Source organism: Cervus elaphus, chromosome 10 (assembly GCF_910594005.1).
Source record: "Cervus elaphus chromosome 10, mCerEla1.1, whole genome shotgun sequence".
NCBI classification, from domain to species: domain Eukaryota; kingdom Metazoa; phylum Chordata; class Mammalia; order Artiodactyla; family Cervidae; genus Cervus; species Cervus elaphus.
The window spans coordinates 50029590-50048538 of NC_057824.1; the positions used below are offsets into that span (position 1 = coordinate 50029590).

General features: G+C 47.2%; 2 protein-coding genes across 5 annotated transcripts in view; both read right to left on the reverse strand.

Moving 5' to 3' along the window:
* LOC122701865 (60S ribosomal protein L12-like) overlaps nucleotides 1-18949 on the reverse strand; it is a 144841-nt gene that overhangs the window by 85380 nt on the left and 40512 nt on the right. The window contains exon 2 of the mRNA XM_043915268.1: nucleotides 1737-1742. Within this exon, the coding sequence (XP_043771203.1) occupies nucleotides 1737-1742 (6 nt within the window). The remainder of the gene's footprint in view (nucleotides 1-1736; nucleotides 1743-18949) is intronic.
* On the reverse strand, nucleotides 9777-18060 carry ZSCAN21 (zinc finger and SCAN domain containing 21). Of its 4 annotated transcripts, none has more exons than XM_043915234.1 (4): nucleotides 17915-18060; nucleotides 12531-13019; nucleotides 12051-12243; nucleotides 9777-11010 (listed from the first exon to the last, which is right to left on the reverse strand). In XM_043915234.1, the coding sequence occupies exons 2-4, from the start codon at nucleotides 12915-12917 to the stop codon at nucleotides 10175-10177; spliced, it is 1416 nt and encodes a 471-aa protein (XP_043771169.1). In that variant the 5' UTR covers nucleotides 12918-13019; nucleotides 17915-18060; the 3' UTR covers nucleotides 9777-10174. The 4 variants fall into 4 exon arrangements, with proteins under 4 accessions (XP_043771169.1, XP_043771170.1, XP_043771171.1 ...); XM_043915235.1 differs by lacking the exon at nucleotides 17915-18060 and adding an exon at nucleotides 16731-16751; XM_043915236.1 differs by lacking the exon at nucleotides 17915-18060 and adding an exon at nucleotides 15293-15313.

Sequence of the window (18949 nt, forward strand, 5' to 3'; positions counted from 1 at the left end):
TAAACAAGAAACATCAGTGACTATGAATGGACTCTTTAAAAGTTAATCTTTAAAACTTTACAAACGACCATTTCTCCTCTAATCTCAAACCTGGAACCTCTGCCCTTCGACTGCATCCTGCCCTCTGCACACAGCGCATGCAGGCTGTCTCACTGACGCGGCCGCTTACACATCCATGCCTGCCTTTAGGGTTTTATGTCTGCACGTCCTTCTGTGTGGTGCAGTACTTAACACCAGCGACCAGGACTGGAAAGGCGTTTCTGGGTATGGGGTCCTTGACAGGAGCCTACTTAGATGCTGGGTCACAATGGACAACCGAGGAAGTTCCCTGGCGGTCCAGTGGTTGGGACTCGGTTCTCTCACTGTCTGGGTGCAAGGTTTGATCCCTGGTTGGGGAACTAAGATCCTGCAAGCCATACCACACAGCCCAAAACAAAACAATAGGTATACTGAGATTTCTTGATTTGGCTTTTGGGCGGGGGGCAGTTATAGTCATGAAGAAGGCTGAGATGGAGAAGATGAGGAAATGTCTGGAACTCTAGCCTCTGAAAAATTCTGGATCATACACTGTGATTGGCCATGTAATGTGTTTTTAATTTTTTAAAACTCATCATTTTTGGCTCTTCTTTGACGCCCACCACAGACTTGAGGGTGACTTTGTTTCTCCATGTGCAGACCATGAGCCATCACAGCAGGGTCACTAGGCTTCTTGCTAGTCACGCAGGTGTTGGCGTTTGAGTCAGACCCATGAAGTATAATTCCCGAGGGTAGAGCTTCTAAACATTTACGCTGAGAACTGGTCATGAAATGGAGAACATTTCTAGGAGATAAACGTGAGCGAGGCCTTACTAGGTTCTGCGTGGTAAAGGGGAGGAAGTGGCAGGCAGGAGGTGCCTGGCTTCTCCTGTGCAGGTGCAGTCGTGAAGCTCTGGGAAAGACGCCTGAGCATGTGGAACTGCTGGGTGATGGCCCATCACTGCATGGGAGGGCTCAGTCCCTTCTCTGCCCAGGCGCTGACCGCCTCTACCCTGCAAAGACCATGACCGTCACTCCTCAGAGCTCAGGGGGACCTGAGACTCAACAGGGCCACTGTGTGAAAAATACATTAAAAAAATACCTTTGCAATAGCTATAACGTTTGACTCACTCGAGTGTCCTAATGATTCATCCCTTTCTCCTGATTCCTCTTTTCTGTCCCTAACTGGGCATTCCTCAGTGTTCAGTCATGGTATCGGTGGTCTCTTTCTATGCCTATGCCGTTACCCCAGGAACCCATTTACTCCGATGACCTCAACTGTTAGCTTCAATTAATTTTTACATCTGCACAACTGGTCCTGATCTCTCCCAAGCTCCAGTCTCTGGTCTCATCAGGTGGTGGGGCATTTACCTTTGGGCCTTTTGAAAGTTTCAAATTGTTTCTTTCAAACCAGATACATTCCCCGCCCCCCCCCCCCCCCCATAAACTGCCCTCTCTCAGAATTTCTACAAACCGCTCAAGGTCAAAAGGTCTGAGGTGGACTTCTCTGGTGTTCCCGTGGTTAAGAATCCGTCTGCCAATGCAGGGGAGACGGGTTCAGTCCCTGGGAACTAAGATACCACATACCACAGGGAAACTAAGCCTGTGCTCCCCAACTACTGAGCTCTCACCCTATAACCCATGCTCTGCAACAAGAGAAACCACTTCCCTGAGAAGCCTGTGCGCCAGGAAGCTAGAGAGCAGCCCATGCTCACCTCCACGAAAGCCTAAGAGTAGAAACAAAGACCCAGTGCAACCAAAAATTAAATAAAAAATTTTTAAAAGAGTAATTAGTCTCATCCTCCTACATCTGACCAGCATCAGTCAGATGCTGAGCAGGAAAGTCCTGAGCAGGAAAGATGGATTGCTGTCACGGGGGAAGGTTTTAGAATTGAGGTCATGGAGGTGGGGGGGGGGGGGATTTCCAAGTGAAGGTCTTAGTAGAAGCAGACACGTGGCATATACTCTTCCTGACCCTTTCCCAACTGGTTTTTGTATGGCCACCTGGGGATTTATAGCTAAGGAGCAGGGAGGGGGTCAGTGGATGGGAACTTCCTAAGGGGAAGCTTTAGGGGTCAGAGGGGTTTGGCTAAACTGACTTAGGATTCTTGATGGAGAAAGGGCAGGGTGGTTTGGACATCTCCCTGGGGTGATGGTGTGGGATGACTAGATATTAAGGGGGTTCAGATGTGAAGGATGCGGGACTCGCTAAAACTAGATTTTACAAGGAAGAGCACAGAGGGGGCCCAAGAAAAGGTTTGGAAGTCTGTTTGCTCAAGCAAAAAGTCTGTCACATCAAATAGCAGGATGGTAATGAGCCCCAAACACACCCTCTGTTCACTCCCGTGAGGTTCCTGCATCCTGCTCCAGCTCCCTACCTTCAGCCAATGAGAATTAGAATCCAGGAGGGCCTTGGAAAGCATCTTCAACCTCGGCTTGGTGCAGACACTGTGGACAGTATCCCGGGGCAGCAGGCTCTCCAGCCTCCGTGGTGCTGTGTGCAGGGATGGGAGGCTGGCTGCTGCCCCAGGCAAAATCGCTGGACCTTAAGTTGTGCTGAGTACGCTCCTGCTTTCCACCCTTGGCTCTGCCTTCTCACCTGTGAGTGATTCACAAGGACATTATCAGTCATAACAAAAGTAACAAAGCAATTTCATCCCTGATGCTTCCTGCCCACCCTAAGTTACACCTGTTCTTTGAGCTCCAACTGAAATAACTCTGAGAGAATATTCTGTGTTCAGTTTCCAAGTAGGAGAAAAGCCTGGTTTTACCTGAACATGACAGCTGGCAGGAGTGTGAACGGAAAAGAACATCTTAGCAAACTGTTCCTGATTAAAAGATTGTCTTTAAAAGCTCCCCAAAGACTTTTTCTTTTTTGTTTTTCAAGGAGATCAAACCAGTCCATCCTAAAGGAAATGAGCCCTGAATATTCATTGGAAGAACTGATGCTGAAGCTGAAGCTCCAATACTTTGGCCGCCGGATGTGAAGAACAAATTCATTGGAAAAGACCCTGATGCTGGCGAAGACTGAAAGCAAAAGGAGAAGAGGGCAGCAAAGGATGAGATGGTTAGATAGTATCACTGACTGGATGGACATGAATTTGAGCAAACTCCGGGTGACAGTGAAGGACAGGGAAGCCTGGCGTGCTGCAGTCCATGGGGTCGCAGTCAGACATGATTTAGTGACTGAACAACAAATTGTTTATAGAGTTTAAGTTTATTTTTCCACTTTAAAAAAGCAGTCAGGTGCATTATTTTAAATATGTTAATAATGAAGAACTGAAGGGGTTTTTTTAATGAATAAAAATTCCCATGGACTATCACCTATACACACAGATAAATATGGTCACCAGCGTGGTTTCTTGGGAATGACAGAGACTCTCAGCACGTTCCTCCACAAGCATGGTTTCCCTCGCGTATCCCTTACTTTGGCTGCTGACGCCAACTTCCCTGTCAAGCCCCGGACCTGGGCGTCGTCCTGGCTGCTCGCCTTTTCCTCCCCACATCCGCTCCCTCCACGTCTCCAGCCCATCCTGTCTGGCCCATTCCGGGGGTGCTTCCGCAGCGGCCGAGGCCGTCTCCAACTTGTTCCCGACTTTGGCACCAGCTTTAACAGCCGGTCTCTTTGCTCCCAAAGTCTCCTCCAGCCCATTGGTCCTGCCTGTGCCGGAGTCATCTCTCCTAAATGCTGATTGGATGATGGCAGCTCCAAGCTTTCATTCTTCCTCTTGACACGGGGCTTCTCACTTCCCGGCCCTTCCCACTCTCCCGACGCTCCTCCCCTCCAGCACACGGGGGCAATGCAGAACGGCAGTGCCCGGATGGCATTTAATGCCTTGGGCCTTTGCACATGCTAATGGCCTTCCCCCGCATCCACTCACCTCCTCCTCCGTAACCTTCCCCTAGTCTGTGGAGCCTTCCCAGGGCCTGGTGGACGCCACCTTCCATCCCCACCAGGTCCACCATTTCCTCCAGCTGCCTCTGCACCTTGTACGCACGCTCATGATTGTGCTCATCTTTCCTCCTCTGTCTTCTACTTATTTGTTCAAACCTCTGTCGCCTTCACTCTGGTGGGGTTTTTCCTACATTTTCACACTTTGCTACCACAAATAAGTATGGCGTTCATAATCAGAAAAAATATACACCAAGAAAAAGGGGAAATAAAGGTAGTAAGGAGTACCAGCCATGACGTAGGCACTGTGCATCAGGCATTGTTCTAAGCGCTTTACCCGATAACTCATTTAATCTCTGTAGCCAGCCTGCGCGAGGTGGGTACTATTACTGCCCCGTTTTTATTCCCTTTTCTTCAGGAAAGAAGAAAGGAAGGAGAGGAGGGAGGGGAGTTCTCCAGGCACAATACACTGCGCAGGGAGACTCAGAGACACTCATTACCGTCTCCCCAGATCTCCTGCCACTGATCCTTGAAGCTCTTCGCCAACAACTTAGTGAGTGCCGTGGGGGATACAGAGATGAACCACCCAGGGCTTCTGCACTAAGGGGGCGCTAGCCTAATGGGAGCCAGAGTGAGACCCCAGGAGAGGTCAGTAACTATCATGACAGGGTATCTTTACTGACCATCTATGCGCCAGCATGGACAGGAAAGTCAGCATTATCTTCACACGATCATATGTGCTGTTAGTCATATTAACACCCCTCTTACAGATGAGAACCTGATACACGATAGAGATAGTAAGCAGTGGCACAGGCGTTCAAACCCAGGCAGTCTGGCTCTAGAGCTCGGGCTCTTCATTACACCGCAGTGCTGTCTCTGCAAATGAAATGGGGAATCACAGGAAGCCAGCCAGCTGGTGTCCACGTGGACAGAGCACGTGGCTAGCACAAAAAGCTTCAGTGAGCAAATGGCATTAAAGCTGAATTGAGAACAGGGGTCAGTAAATACAGGCAACTGTTCCTTTTTTAGTGTTACAAGGGTGTGATTCCTCCTTTCCTCAAGACTCCATCATGTTCCCCTGGATACCACCCCAGACCATCTCAACATTACAGTCACCGTCACCATCATGCCCACGTGCGGGACCTTCTGTGCTCTGTGGCATTCTGTGTGTGGGACAACACTTAGGCTGGGGGCAGGCAGACATCATCAAGACAAAACTGTCCAGAACTGTGAAATACCACCCAGTCTGCCTTACCACAGTGTGGACTCCAGACGAAAAGTTCCAATGAAAAGGAAGTTCAGGTGGTCTCTTTGGCAGGAAGAGACTGATGCATCATCAGACTCATGGAGTAGCAAGTGACCCCCAAAAAATTGCTCATAAAGCTACTTATGTTACCTGTCTTGTACCCTGAATTAAACATCTAAGTTCTCAGAAATTTGTATCTGCTCTAATTACACCATAGAAACACCAAACTTCCCCAGCTGAACGTACTCTGGGATAACCCCACTCCATTTTCTTGACGTCTCACACCTGTTCGGGGACTGTCACTCTGTCCTGTCAGATTTCACCACTGACTCCACAACCCGCCATCAGAGGCCTCTCCGCTCCCCAGGACCCCCCAGCCCCTTCCCCATGAGCTTGCCACTGACTCCCACCACCGTGTCTTTGCTGGTACCGTTCAGTTTGCAGTGTCCTGCCCTCCTTTCCAGGTCGCTGAATTCCCAGTATGTTCACACCGGGGGGGAAAGCACTCCAAGCGCGAGGACAGCAGCTGCAAAGGGCTCTTGCAGAGGGCTGTGTTTGCCACATTCTCAGAACAGTGAGGGGCGCTGCTGTCTAGGAAGGGTGGTGCTCTGAAAATCGACTATCAGATGGGAGGGGGTTTTTTCACACAAGAGTTCTTGGTCCTCGATTCCAGTTGAAATGAACAGAAAATTTCCCTAGATATTACAGGCAAGGATTAACTGCTGGTGTGAATCTTTTCCTCTTTTCACATCTGAGTCCCTGGCCTGGCACATCTTCTACTAAGCAGCAGCCTACGTGGGCATCCACTGGTCTCCACGGCGTGAATCCTCCATTGCTCCACCAAGGCTGGCCACTTGGCAAAGCCTTTGTTCATTTGCTTGAGCTTGTTTTTTAAAAACTTTATTGAGAAGTAATTCATCACCATATCCAGTGGTCTTTAGTATCCAGAGTTGTGTAACCAGTCATCACAATTTGACATATCATCCTAAAAAGAAATCCTGCACCCTTTAGCAGTCACTCCTCACTTCCCCCCAACTCCCCCAGCCCTAGACAACTACCAGTCTACTGTCTCCATGGACTTGCCTATTCTAGACATTTCATGTTAACTGGTATCATAATCGTACAATATGTGGCTTTTCATGTCTAAGTTTCTTTCACTCAGTATAATGATGTCATTTCACCTATGTATGTTGCAGTGTGAATCTATACATCATCCATTTTATGGCTAAATAATATTCTATTCTATGGATAACCCCATTTTTTTTTTCTTTCACCCACTGATGGAAACATTTGGGCTTTTTCTTATTTTTGGCTATTATGAATAATGTTGCTTTGAACATTCATGTACAAGTTTTTGTGTGGATATGTTTACATTTCTCTTGGGTACGTATTGAGGGTAGGAATTTCAGTCAAATGCTATATTTAATGAGGAAATGCCAGACTGGCTTCCAAAGTGGTTGTTGCATTTTACATTCTCACTGGCAGGGTATAAACTTCTGACTTCTCTGCATCCTCAACAACACTTGATGTTATCTTTTCTATTACAGCCATCCTAGCTGGTATGATGTGGCTTCATCGTGGTTTTGATTTGCCTTTTTCTCATGGCTACCTTGAGCACCTTTCCTTTCCATCAACTTATTGTCCACAGGTTTATCTTTGTCCTTTGCCTGTCTTCAATTGGTTGTCTTTTTATTACTCAGATGTAAATATATTCAATGTAAAAGTGCCTTATCACACATACACGATTTGTAAAAATGTTCTACAGTCCTGTGGGTGGTCCTTTCACTTTGAAAGAGTCCTTTGAAGCACTTTGAAGATGTCCTGTCTTTCTCCTTTGCTCCCTTATGCTTTTGGTATCTGTAGTAGGTTGGACAGAGAGGTGGAGGTTTGCTGCTCACACATACTGGGAGTAGGATGCCGGATAAGATGCCCAGATACTCTAACCCCAAGCCTAATTTCAGACATTGAATAGTTTTTTCAGTGTAAGGATGTTCCAAATACACTGTTTACCTGGAATCCAAATGTGCTTTTATTTGCTAAACCTGGCAGCCCGGCCAGGGGTCCTGTGTATGTGCATATGAATGTGTGTCTGTGCGACGCACGAGCAGACGCTCACAAGCATCTTCAAACCAAGCTGGCCTCACAGTCCCCGGGACAGCGACCCCCCAGCCCACCGGGGTCCTCAGCCGCTCTCCTGGACCCGAGCAGGCACTGGCCTCCTAACTGTGGGAGGTGGGCACCGGGGCTGAGCAGAGCTCAGGGAGACCAGTGGTCTTCCCGTCTCTGAAGGTCCCCAGCAGACCTGAGCACTGGTTGCCGACATCATTACCGGCTCAATACTGCATCCATTACTGACTCTCCCTCCTCTCTCTCTCCTGCCTCCTCGCGTCCCCTAGATAAATCTTTCTGCCCCCAGGCCCTTTTCTTGGGCTCTGTTTTAGGGGAAATCCAAACTGACAGCTGGTACTGGAAGTGGCCCTAGAAACTGAGTCCTCAGGATAGGATTCTGGAACAGGTGGTTAAAAAAAAAAGAGACTGGTGATAAACTCCGTGGTGGTAACCGCTGGCATCCTACCCCGCGGCAGTCACTACCATTCACTTGTTCTGATGAGAGATGAAGTGCAGGTACCGGGGGAGCATGTTTAGGCCGTGGTTCTGGGACCCGCATGTTACTGGGACGGGAGCGGTTCTATATAAGCGCTGCAGAGTGTCCTTCTCTCAAGCTTTGAAGAAAGAAAACAATAGACTGGGGTCAGCCAACTATCTATTGAGGGCACGCTGTGACAGCCAGGAGTCCTCCGGGTGATGTTTAAGGGTGCACCTTCTACAGAGCAGGCAGGCTGCTCTGAAAATCAGGTGCAGGATTTAGTTGTCAGGGCGGCAGAGCAGCAAAGGTGGCTAAATGAAAAGCCTCCCCTAGTCACTGAGGCCAAGATTCCAGGCCCTGATTGGGGTCCTAGTATCCGAGACATTTTGGTAGCAGTGCTTTATCACCTGGAACCCTAAATTCCCTTCAGCCCTCTGGCCTAACAAAAGCACCTCCCTTCCCCCTTGATGCAGGAGAAGAGCCTCATTTTGCCTGAAGACCATGCAAAGATCCCACCTGACTCAGGTGCCTCTCAAGATTAAAGCCCATTCTCAAAATCTGTCCCCATCTTCCCCAATACATACAGACTGCAATATTGTGATTGATGACAAACATGAATGTAGTCACCAGACAATCTGAGCAGGCCTATAAGTTACACGGTGTGTAAGCAGGAGCCACATCCCCACGTCCTTTACCTTTGCTGAACTGATGTCTCTCTGCTCACACCTATGGCTTCATTTCCCTTTGATGTGGTGGGAGAAACAAGTAGGGTTTCTGTCTCACAGAGGGTTCAGCTCAGGATTTTGATGTGTGAACCAAAAATGTGCTGATTCACACGGCCCTGCTCAGGAGTGGCCCTAAAGGCTAGAGAGGGGAAAACTGGTGGGCAGAGCTGTGAGCCGTGTACTGAACACCAACTTTTCATGGAAGGAGAAAGTGTCTCCTGGGCTGTGGCTTAGCTAGACAACGGGTCTGCAAAGAATAAGGCTGAAAATCTGAGACAAAGAGATCAGAGGAAGATTTCAGCTGATGGACTCACGGGAGCTGAAGAAGTGTTTGGACCTTTGTCTCACATCAACGCCCATCAGAAAGTACCACTGCAGAGTCAGGACAGACCTGGGGTCCAGGCCCTTCTCACCAGAGGATGAGATGCAAGTCTCTGGACTTAGCAGGTTCCTACTGTCCCTGATCTGGACCAGGAGCTCCAGTGGGGGCTGGAAAGACACCCAGCTGCCATCTAATCACTAAATTCTGTGGGCCTCCATGAGGATCTGTTCATATCCCAGCACTGCTGAATCTTTTTCAGTAATGACTCCCCCACCTCCCGCCCTAACATATTTGGCTGGTGCAGGGGCTGATTACCTGTAGTTTAATCTGATTCCAGGATGGCACATGAGGCAGTTTCCTGCGATCAGAACTGGTACTAGACATGACACTTTCTTGCTGTCCTCAATTCTGGCATGTCAGGTTTGCATGACCGATAGGGCTGCAGCAGCAAAGAGAGATTTCAGTGACTACCAATAAGAAATGGAAAAAAACTTCACAAAGGTAAGCAACCGATAGGAGGAAAGAGTGAAGTCAGGTTTCCAAGTACCAGGAGGACCAACTGGCCAAAAGCCACACCTGAAACCAAAGAGTCTGCAGTCAGAGGGAAAAGACAAGGTCGATTTAAGGTAAAATCATACTCTGGATTACTGGCTTCTGGAACTAGAAGAAAGTGTCTCAAGGAGTCAAGATTTTCAGACTTTGGCAGACAGAGTACACAAGACCAAAAAGCATGTGAGGCTGACAGAATGTTCCCAAAGACCAAAAAAAAAAGAAAAAAAAGTGTTCCGTATGTAGGAAACGCACAATGAAGACCAAGCTGCAGCTGCTCTACACACCTGGCCACAGTTTCCTAACACATTCGCAAGTACTCAAAAGTTTCATTTACCCCAAATCCAAATATTCCAAAAGCAAAACCAGTAGGAAGCTTCCTCTTTCTAGAATAGGGTTTGATTAACAATTTTTTTTTAAACAATAACAGTCCTGAGGCATTACAAGAACTTTTAAGTTTATTCTGAATCAGATTAAACTGTGTTCAACATGGCTCATTTCTTTACAAGTCATAATCTTGAGTATATCCTAAAACAGCTAAACAGTTCTAATGCTTCTTCTTTAATTATACTGGACACAAAGCAGTGTAACTATACAGAAGGCAATGCCGGCATGGTGTACGGGACGTGAAGTGTGGTGAGGGGACCCTGCCCCGGTGACTTGGTAGGCAGGTGAGGAACCCACCCTGTCCCTGCCTGAGCTCTCACTCCATCCCCTTAACATTGAGTCAAACAAACAAAATCTACTCCATAGTTAACTCTGCAATTATTGGGCTGTCTCTAACATTCACGTTCTAAAGTTAGAAAAACAAAAACCACCAAGAGATCGTACCCGACAGTTAAGACCCTTCTCCCTCTGCAGTGTGGACTTTCTGATGTTTGGAAAGATTGGACTTACTACAGAAGGTTTTCCCACAATCACTACACCAATAGGGCTTTTCCCCAGTATGGATTCTATGGTGCTTATTAAAATTGGAGCTGTGGTTGAAGGCTTTCCCACACTCCTTGCACTTATACGGCTTCTCTCCAGTATGGAGTCTCTGGTGAGAACTAAGACCCGCGTGCTGACTAAAGCTCTTCCCACACTCATTACACTGATAGGGCTTCTCCCCGGTGTGTATTCGGTAGTGGCGAATGAGGCTGCCTTTGCCACTGAAGGCTTTGCCACAATCTTTACACTGGTAAGGGGCCTCTTCAGTGTGCATTCGCTGGTGCTTAAGGAGGTCTGAGCTCTGACCGAAGGCCTTCCCACACTTACAGTCATAGGGCCGGTCCACCAGGTGTGTCCTGTAGTGAAGGGTCAGGTTGGAGCTGTGGCTGAAAGCCTTCCCACATTTGGTGCACACATACGGTTTCTCCCCCGTGTGTGTTCTCCGGTGTTTAGTGAGGTTGGAGCTATTACTAAAGGCCTTCCCACACTCAGCACATATGTAACGTCTCTCTCCTGGGGCAGGTTTAGTCACTACTTCTCTACCTTTAGCAGAACCTTTGTCTTGGAGAGGGCTTTTTGTTCCTCTCTCCTTTTCTGGATTTACCCACTGCCTTTCTAACCTGGCCTCACATTTATCGGCGATAATCATGGGAAGTGTATCCCTTCTGAATCCTTCTGCATGAGATTCTTCAGAACTTCCCTCCTTATCTGTTGATTCCTCATTCTGGGTCTTCGACTTACGATCTGAAACAGTAAGCAGGATAAGGACATGTCAGTTGCTTCCTATCATGAGGAAAAAAACCATTAAATGAGAAAGAACCATCAGGTAACACTGATGGATTCTCAGGGGTAACCAAATACCACTCTATAAAGTCACAGTATCACGTTTAAGACAAACAGGGCATTATCAGATCTAGTTTACAATGCCAGACTTTCACGCAAGCCCCTACCAGAAGCTATCATGGTATGAGGAGTACACAGCGTTGTCTGCCAGGAGAACTTCATGTATAGAGGGAAATGAGGCAACACTTCAGGCAAAACTAAGCATACTGAGACAGCAGCAAAGCAGCTGGGTGATGCTCAGGCAGAAAGAAACAAAGAAAGATTGTGGAAGCGTCAAAGTTGGTAACAGAAAATAAAAAGGATAATTAAGGGCAAGGAGGCTAGTGGCCAACTCACAAATTCTGCATTCTCATAGAAGCTGAATGTATTTAATAGCAATAAAAGAGAATGTTTGGTCCATTTATAATCATTCTAATCCCAGATCCTTAGTAATCTGAATGACAGTACTTAACTCCTATGAGGGTTTAACTCTCCTCATTTGAACTATCAATACATGTGTTCTGTCCTTCTCTCAGTTATAAAGCAACTGTTGAAATCTGACTGAAGTCGTTAAGCTTTTTTAGACCGTTTCACTAGGCAGTCATACCTCTGAAAAGTCCACCTAACCATCCACACACAGAAAAGGAGAAAAAGAGAAATCCACACTGAAAACTGGTAATAGCAGGGCCACCAAGTCATGAACAAATGAACCAGCACAATCTCTTATCAGTTCATTCAACCTGCCCTCGCCTCCGTGAACAGTCCCCTTATCAAACTTCAGCTCTGCCTTCAAGAGTGTATCATTTGTTCCCACGCCAAGACTGAGACACACCTGAGGGAAGAAACGAACTCATTCTGCCTTGTCAGCTCAGGGGACTGCCTGACAATCAGGAATTAGGGTGACTGTTTCCTTCACCACAAAGGCCTGGGGCACCAAGCAGGGGCCTGAGAGATGGTCCTACCTCGAACCTTCCTCAGCGCTGGAGTGAACTTCTCCTCTTCACCAGTCTCTTGGATGTAGAGGGGCCCCCAAGACTCGTATCTGTGACTGGTCTCCACAGACTCTAGCTGCGGGCTGCTCAGGGACTCCTCTGCCGTTCCTGAGGGTGACATCTTCTCCCACGACCGTTTCTGCTCACGGGGAGGTGGGGAAGCCTAGAGACAATTACAAAAGGCTGGGTCTGTGCACAGCTCACTTTAAGAACCAGAATGAAAAAAAATCTCAGAACAGCTATGTAGAACCTCTAGGAAAGAGAACTTCCATTCCATTCAACTCCCAAGGGTAATCCCTGAACTCCACACAGGATAACAGAAAACCAGCAGGAAAGAGAGCCTAAGTCAGTGGAAGGTCCTGTCAGCCGCTCTCAGTGTGTGGACACACCCACCCCTGCCTGACCCGCTGGGCTCTCAATCTCGCAGGAGAGGAGGGCGCCCCGGTCTACCTGTGGTGCCGGCTCATCCAGCTCCCGCTCCAGATCCTCCAGGAGAGTGACGGCCTCTTCGGCGCTCTCAGGGCAGTGCTCCTGAACCCAGGCCTGGAGCTCCTGGGGCAGGATGGTCAGGAACTGCTCGAGCACCAGCAGCTCCAGGATCTGCTCCTTGGTGTGGATCTCGGGCCGCAGCCACTCGCAGCAGAGCACCCGGAGCTGGCTGAGTGCCTCCCGGGGGCCAGGGGTGTCGTGGTACCCAAACTGCCTGAAGCGCTGGCGGAATATCTCCATGGGAAGGCGCTTCCCTTTCTCTTCCTCCTCCTCAATCTTCACAATCACAGGCCCCTGCTCCTGTGGAGGCCTGGGGCCCAGAACCGTGGCCATGCCCAGCACCTTCATCTCGGAGGCGCTCTAGAAACAGCTGTCACTACAGACAGGATTCCGTGGGGCAGGAATGTTGGTTCCTGTGGATTTCTGGTTCTTGAGGGCTACACGTTAAACCTATGAAAATAGGATTACCATAAAATTATCAAAAGAAAAAGTATGCTATTTGGTCTTTAAGAAACTGTGGAACTTATAGCCACTAAAAAATGCCATATAGAAACATGTATATTATCTAGGGTGAAACAGATCACCAGCCCAGGTTGGATGCATGAGACAAGTGCTCGGGCCTGGTACACTGGGAAGACCCAGAGGGAGCGGGTAGAGAGGGAGGTGGGAGGGGGCATTGGGATGGGGAACACATGTAAATCCATGGCTAATTCAAGTCAACGTATGACAAAAACCACTACAATATTGTAAAGTAATCAGCCTCCAACTAATAAAAATAAATGAAAAAAAAAAAAAGCCATATAACAATGACTATCAAAAATCTTTCTAGAGTCAGCTCAGGATATCCTATTTTGATCTGATTTTGTCTTCATCCTCTGAAAGAGTGCTCTGTGGCTCAATTCCACTTCTGCATAGCTAGCTGAAGAAAATGAAAACACTAATTCAAAAATATACATGGGCCTTCCCTGGTGGCTCAGTTGGTAAAGAATCTGAATGCAATGCAGGGGATCCAGGTTCAATCCCTGGGTGGGGAATATCCCCTGGAGAAGTGGCAACCCACTCCAGTCTTCTTGCCTGGGAAATCCCATGGACAGAGGAGCCTGTGGGTGGGTTACAGTCCATGAGGTCACAAAGAGCTGGACACAACTTAGCGACTAAACCACTCAATATTCATACCAACATTATTTACAACTGCCAAGATATGGAAGCATCCTAAGTGACCATCAACAGATGAGCAGCTAGAAAGGGGTGTGTGTGCAAATACTATTCAGCCATACAAAAGACTGGAACCATCTGCAAAACATGGATAGATGGACTCAGAGGGTATTATGCTTAGTGCAACAAGTCAGAGAGAGAAAAACAAATATTGTACATTGTCACTTACATGTGAACTCTAAACAATAAAACCAGTGAATGTAACAAAAAAGAAACAGACTCACAGATATAAAGAACAAACTAGTGATTACCAGTAGGGGACAGAGAAAGGGGGAGATGGGAAAGTAATAAGTGAACAGACAACAGAATCACCCTATTATTAAGTATACTCTGAAAGAAAACTACCTAAGTTAATTAATCTTACATGCTTATGACTGGCCTTCCTGATGAGCATGTTTTCAAACTCTGAGCAGCATCTTCCCTGTCACATAGGTGTTCCTATACTGGATTCTGAGTAAGGAAAATTACAGGAGTCTCAATAAAGAGCCAAAGACATAAAAATCTATGTGGGTGTTCATTACATGAAGTTACACTGACAACAACAGTAGAGACCACACAAAGGATGTACGAATGGCTTACAAAAGCTGAAGATGAGGGAACAGGAGTTGTAGATAATCTAGATCTAAGGCATTTAGTAAACTGAGTGTGCTCATTTTTTTTTAACCTCAACATAATCAGCCATAGGCATACATACATCCCTTCCCTTTTAAACCTCCCTCCCCACCCCACTCCTCTAGGTTGATACAGAGCCCCTGTTTGAGTTTCCTGAGCCAGACAGCAAAGTATGCTCATTTCTCACATGCATGTCAACCTCCATGGATCTGGCTTGACTGCACCTGAAATATCTTGCACACACACACATAATATACACATAATCACAATGAAGGAAAAAGGGAAAAACACTAACTGATCTTTCTGGGACAAAGAATTATGAACGATTTCAATTTTTAAAAGTCTTTTTCATTTTCTAAATTTTCTTTAGTGGATATTACGTTTCTAACTAGAAAAATCATAAAATCTTTAAAGGATCATAAGCAGTTTTTAACAAACCAAGATAGATTTTACTTCTAATGCCCAAATTCTAGGGCCTTCAAAAAAAAAAAAAAAAAAAACCCAGGAAAACAAAAAAGCACGAATTCCAGCCCATGCAGAACCTTCCAACAAAGGTACATGTTACAGCTTTTATATCAGGTATTTAGTTTCACATATTCGATAAATATGTATTTAAAACATGTATTTTATATGGCTCTTCCCCTTTATTTTTGTGATCAATTTGGGTAATTAAAAACACAGGAAATAGGGTTCTAAGAATGAAACCTCAATATGCAATCTTGCTTTTATGAGAAAGCTGATAATTATCAGCTGCTAATTAGTTCAGAATTCTAGGGATGAGAGCTGGACTCTCCGCTACGGTACCCCAACTCCGAAGCATCGCACGAGGTACCACTGTTCCCGCAGTGGACCAGAGTCAGCACTGAACGCTCCTCTATGCTGTCCTCTGCACTCACCATGCCACTGAGGCTCCCAAGATGAGGATTACTTGAAAACTGAGCCAGGGGAAGCACTGCCATCTTGTCTCTAACACTCAAGAACAACTCTGTTAACTTAACTATTACAGAATTTCCTACTTTGTCCAGAAGAGGGCACCCCAAGAAGAGCGGGACTCTCCATTGGGCTGCTCAGCTTCTGGGATTCAGCCTGGGAAACTCAGACACTAGTGGTTATAACTAACGCGGCATAGGAGGCACTAAACAGGGCGTGTCCTACATGGGATCCAGACCTTAGCAAATCCAGACACAGATGCCACTACATCACACCACTGTCTTTGCAAAACACACAGAGTCATACTTTAGGAAAAAAGTTTCCCTAGATGAGTACCGTCAGTAGTAACTGAGCCCAGTAGCTCAGTGATTTATTCCAGCACACCAGTTTTGCAGTGCCCACAATTCAAATTCATGCCTCAGTAAGGCCACCAACATGTGGGGGGCTGGGCGCCTGGGGCCTTCTTCCTAATTGCACTCACTCTCCTTGATACCATCCGGTTGCATGGCTTTAATTACCATCTATTTATTCACACTTGCCAATTTATCTCCAGCCTGGACCTCTCTTCCGAGCGCCAGACTCTTACAACCAACTACCCACTTGACCTTGCCACCAGCATATCCAGTGGCTTCCTAAACTTAACGTGTCCAAAACTGCACTTCCCATCATTCCTCCAAAGCTGCTCATCTCAGTGAAGGGCAATTTTACTGTTCCGTTTTCTGGAACAAAAAACCCTGGTCACCCCTGACTCTTCCTTCACATTCTACACACAATTCAGGAGCAAATCTTGTTATCTCTACACACAAGAGATTCAGAATTCAACCACATCTCACTTCCTCCAACACTGCTGTCCCAGTCCATCATCTTGCCTTTTTTCTTTTTTCTGCCCCACTACACAGCATGCAGGCTCTTAGTTCCTTCATCAGGGACCAAACTCACGCCCCCTTCAGTGGAAGCACCGAGTCCTAACCGCTGGACCACCAAGGAAGTCTCGGTTGTCTGTAAAATATTATACAAGTCAGATCACATCACTCCTCTGTTCACACCTTTCAAGGCTTTGTGTCTCATACGGAGTAAAAGCCAAAATCATCACAAGGCCAAAAACAAGGCCTCAAGGATTTCAGTCTCTGTTGCCTCCGGATTTCCCTGTCCTTTGTCTCTTCTCTTTCTTCCACCTGTCAGACTGGTAAAGAATTTTTTTTTTTTTTAATCTGATAATGGTTTATTTCCACCCCTACGCTGTCAAAGCCAGTATTTGGTCTTGACCAAACATCTGGTCATGCTGAGTTTGTCTAAAGGTTCATTTAGGGATGCCCTCCAGATCTTGGCTTCTCAATTTTTCTCAATAAAGAGTTTATAAAATAAAAAAGCATGTGAATAGAAAACAGAGGTTTCATTACTCACATTGTCTTCAACCACAATGAACTATCTTCTTTAAGCTCTCTAGACTGTTTAGCACAAAAGGGCCAAAGAGCAAAAGTTCATAGTCTACAAGCAGAGGTGTTTGTTCTGTTCCGAGTTTTTTCCCCTCCTTTAGGCCAATTTCCCAAAGCTTATATGCCCCCCCAAAAGTGCCCCAAATCCCATTCTAGAAGATCAGGCATAAATGAACCAAGTTATTATTATAAATTCTAACAATTATATGGGATTTACCTGCTTTTTTTTCCTACTTTTTTTTTGCCCTACAACTTTTTAAATGTTACTCTTCTGTAACTGAAAACTCCTACCCAGGCAAATCTGCTAATTTTGAGGCACAGATTTCTACTGTTGGATAGTTTTGTTAGATTTTCTTTAAACAGCACCAAATTCTGCATCACTTTTTCTCTTCTTTCTTCACTTAGTTCTCTCCTAGTTCAAAACTTACTCTCTCCGGAGTAGTCTTCCAACACCTGAAAACAGTTCTTTTGCTTAACTCTTCAACACCTGAAAACAGTTGTCTTGCTTAACTCTTTTTTTTTTTTTTTTTTTTTTGCTTAACTCTTTTCACAACTCTTTCAACTGCTCCTTTTATAACAGGGGTTTCTAAGTACCTCACTCACCCGATCACCTTTCTCTAGACAAACTGTAAGTAAACGGCCCTCATAAAATGGGTTTCTAAACTTGAGCAGATTCCTGTTACGTACTTTCTAACCTGAACAATGCCCAACGAACTAGTCCCTCCCTATTTCAGACAATACACAAAACTTCCGAGGCTCAGTTTCTCACACGAGGCTCCCGACCCTCAGGCGAATTCTTGAATTTGGACCGCCTACTTAGGGCCCGGGAAATAAGAGAAAACATCCCCGTTCTAGCTGACTGGCGACTGGGCTGACCGAACGCAGAAAAAAACTGCTTTGTAACGCGAAAGAGACCAACTTTCACTTGTTAAACCCGGGGGTGGGGGTAGGAGCGGAAATGCTTTCAGGAGAGCAAAGGCCTCCGCCATCTGGGCCTGGGTAGGGACAGAGGCCTCCTCAAACCTCCCCCCAGGACCGGTCTGGGGAGTCCCCAGAGGCCACAGCTGCCTAATCCACTCGTCCCTCCCCGCACCCTTTCGGCGGAAACTCCCTCTTCCGCCCGCCACGCGAACCGTGGACCAGGAGGCTCACCGTGAGTCAGAGCCGCTCGGGCCGCTGGGACACCTCAGCGCGCACCGCGGCCGGCGCAGCCGGAAGTACGTCATAGCTCCGCCCGCGGAGAGCTGCGAGGGGCCGCAGCAGCCCCTCTAGGAAATCGGGAGGTCTTTTCTGCATCTCGGTGTCTCGGGTGCGCCGGTGGTCCCTGCCCCGCAGCGATTGGTGGAGAGAAGCCCCCGCAACGTGAACAGCCGGGGACCTAGTCTGCACTCCTTTTTTTGTTTTTTGCTTTTTTTAACTAAGAAAGGGCCGACTAGAGGAAGTCTTGGCGGTGTCCCCGCCGCTTCCCGCCGGGCCAGGGGGAGTCGTGGGCTCGGCGCGGTGACCTCGGTCCCTCTCCTGGACTTGAGGCCGGTTCTCCTGTGATCCTCAGGCCGGTCACTGCGTGGGAACTCGGTCCCCGTTTATGGACATGGAGTTCCACACTTAGCCCTCTAAGCCCGAGATTCAGTTATCTCTCTCCCGGCGGCATCCACCTGAAGTAGCTGTGCCCTTGGGCCTCTGGGTTCTAAGCTTCCTGGACAGAGATCTCTGATGTCATCTTCTAGGTGCAGCTGATGTTGCAGCACTTGGTACAGAGGTCCTTGCCTACCTTATCGACCCCCTCCTCCCAGCCCCGCTGTTGCTCAATTGCAATTAGGGACTAACTGTAGATTAGGGATTGGTCCTTCAAAAAGCACACATGTTGGGACTTCCATGGTGGCTTAGTGGTAAAGAATCCGCCTGTCAATGTAGGAAACACAGGTTCTATCCCTGATTAGGACGATCCCGCATACTGCGGAGCAACTGAGCCTATGCACCACAACTATTGATGCTGTGCTCCATAAGAGAAGCAACCGCAATGAAAACCCTGCACAACTAGGGAGGAGCCCCTGCTCTCAGCAACTAGAGAAAAGACCACACAGCAAATAATGTTAACCAGTGTGGTTGGTGGTTCGCTGGGATGTGACATCTGCATTTCAGAATTGTTTTGGCTTCCAAGAACTTCATCCTCTTCCAATGAATTCA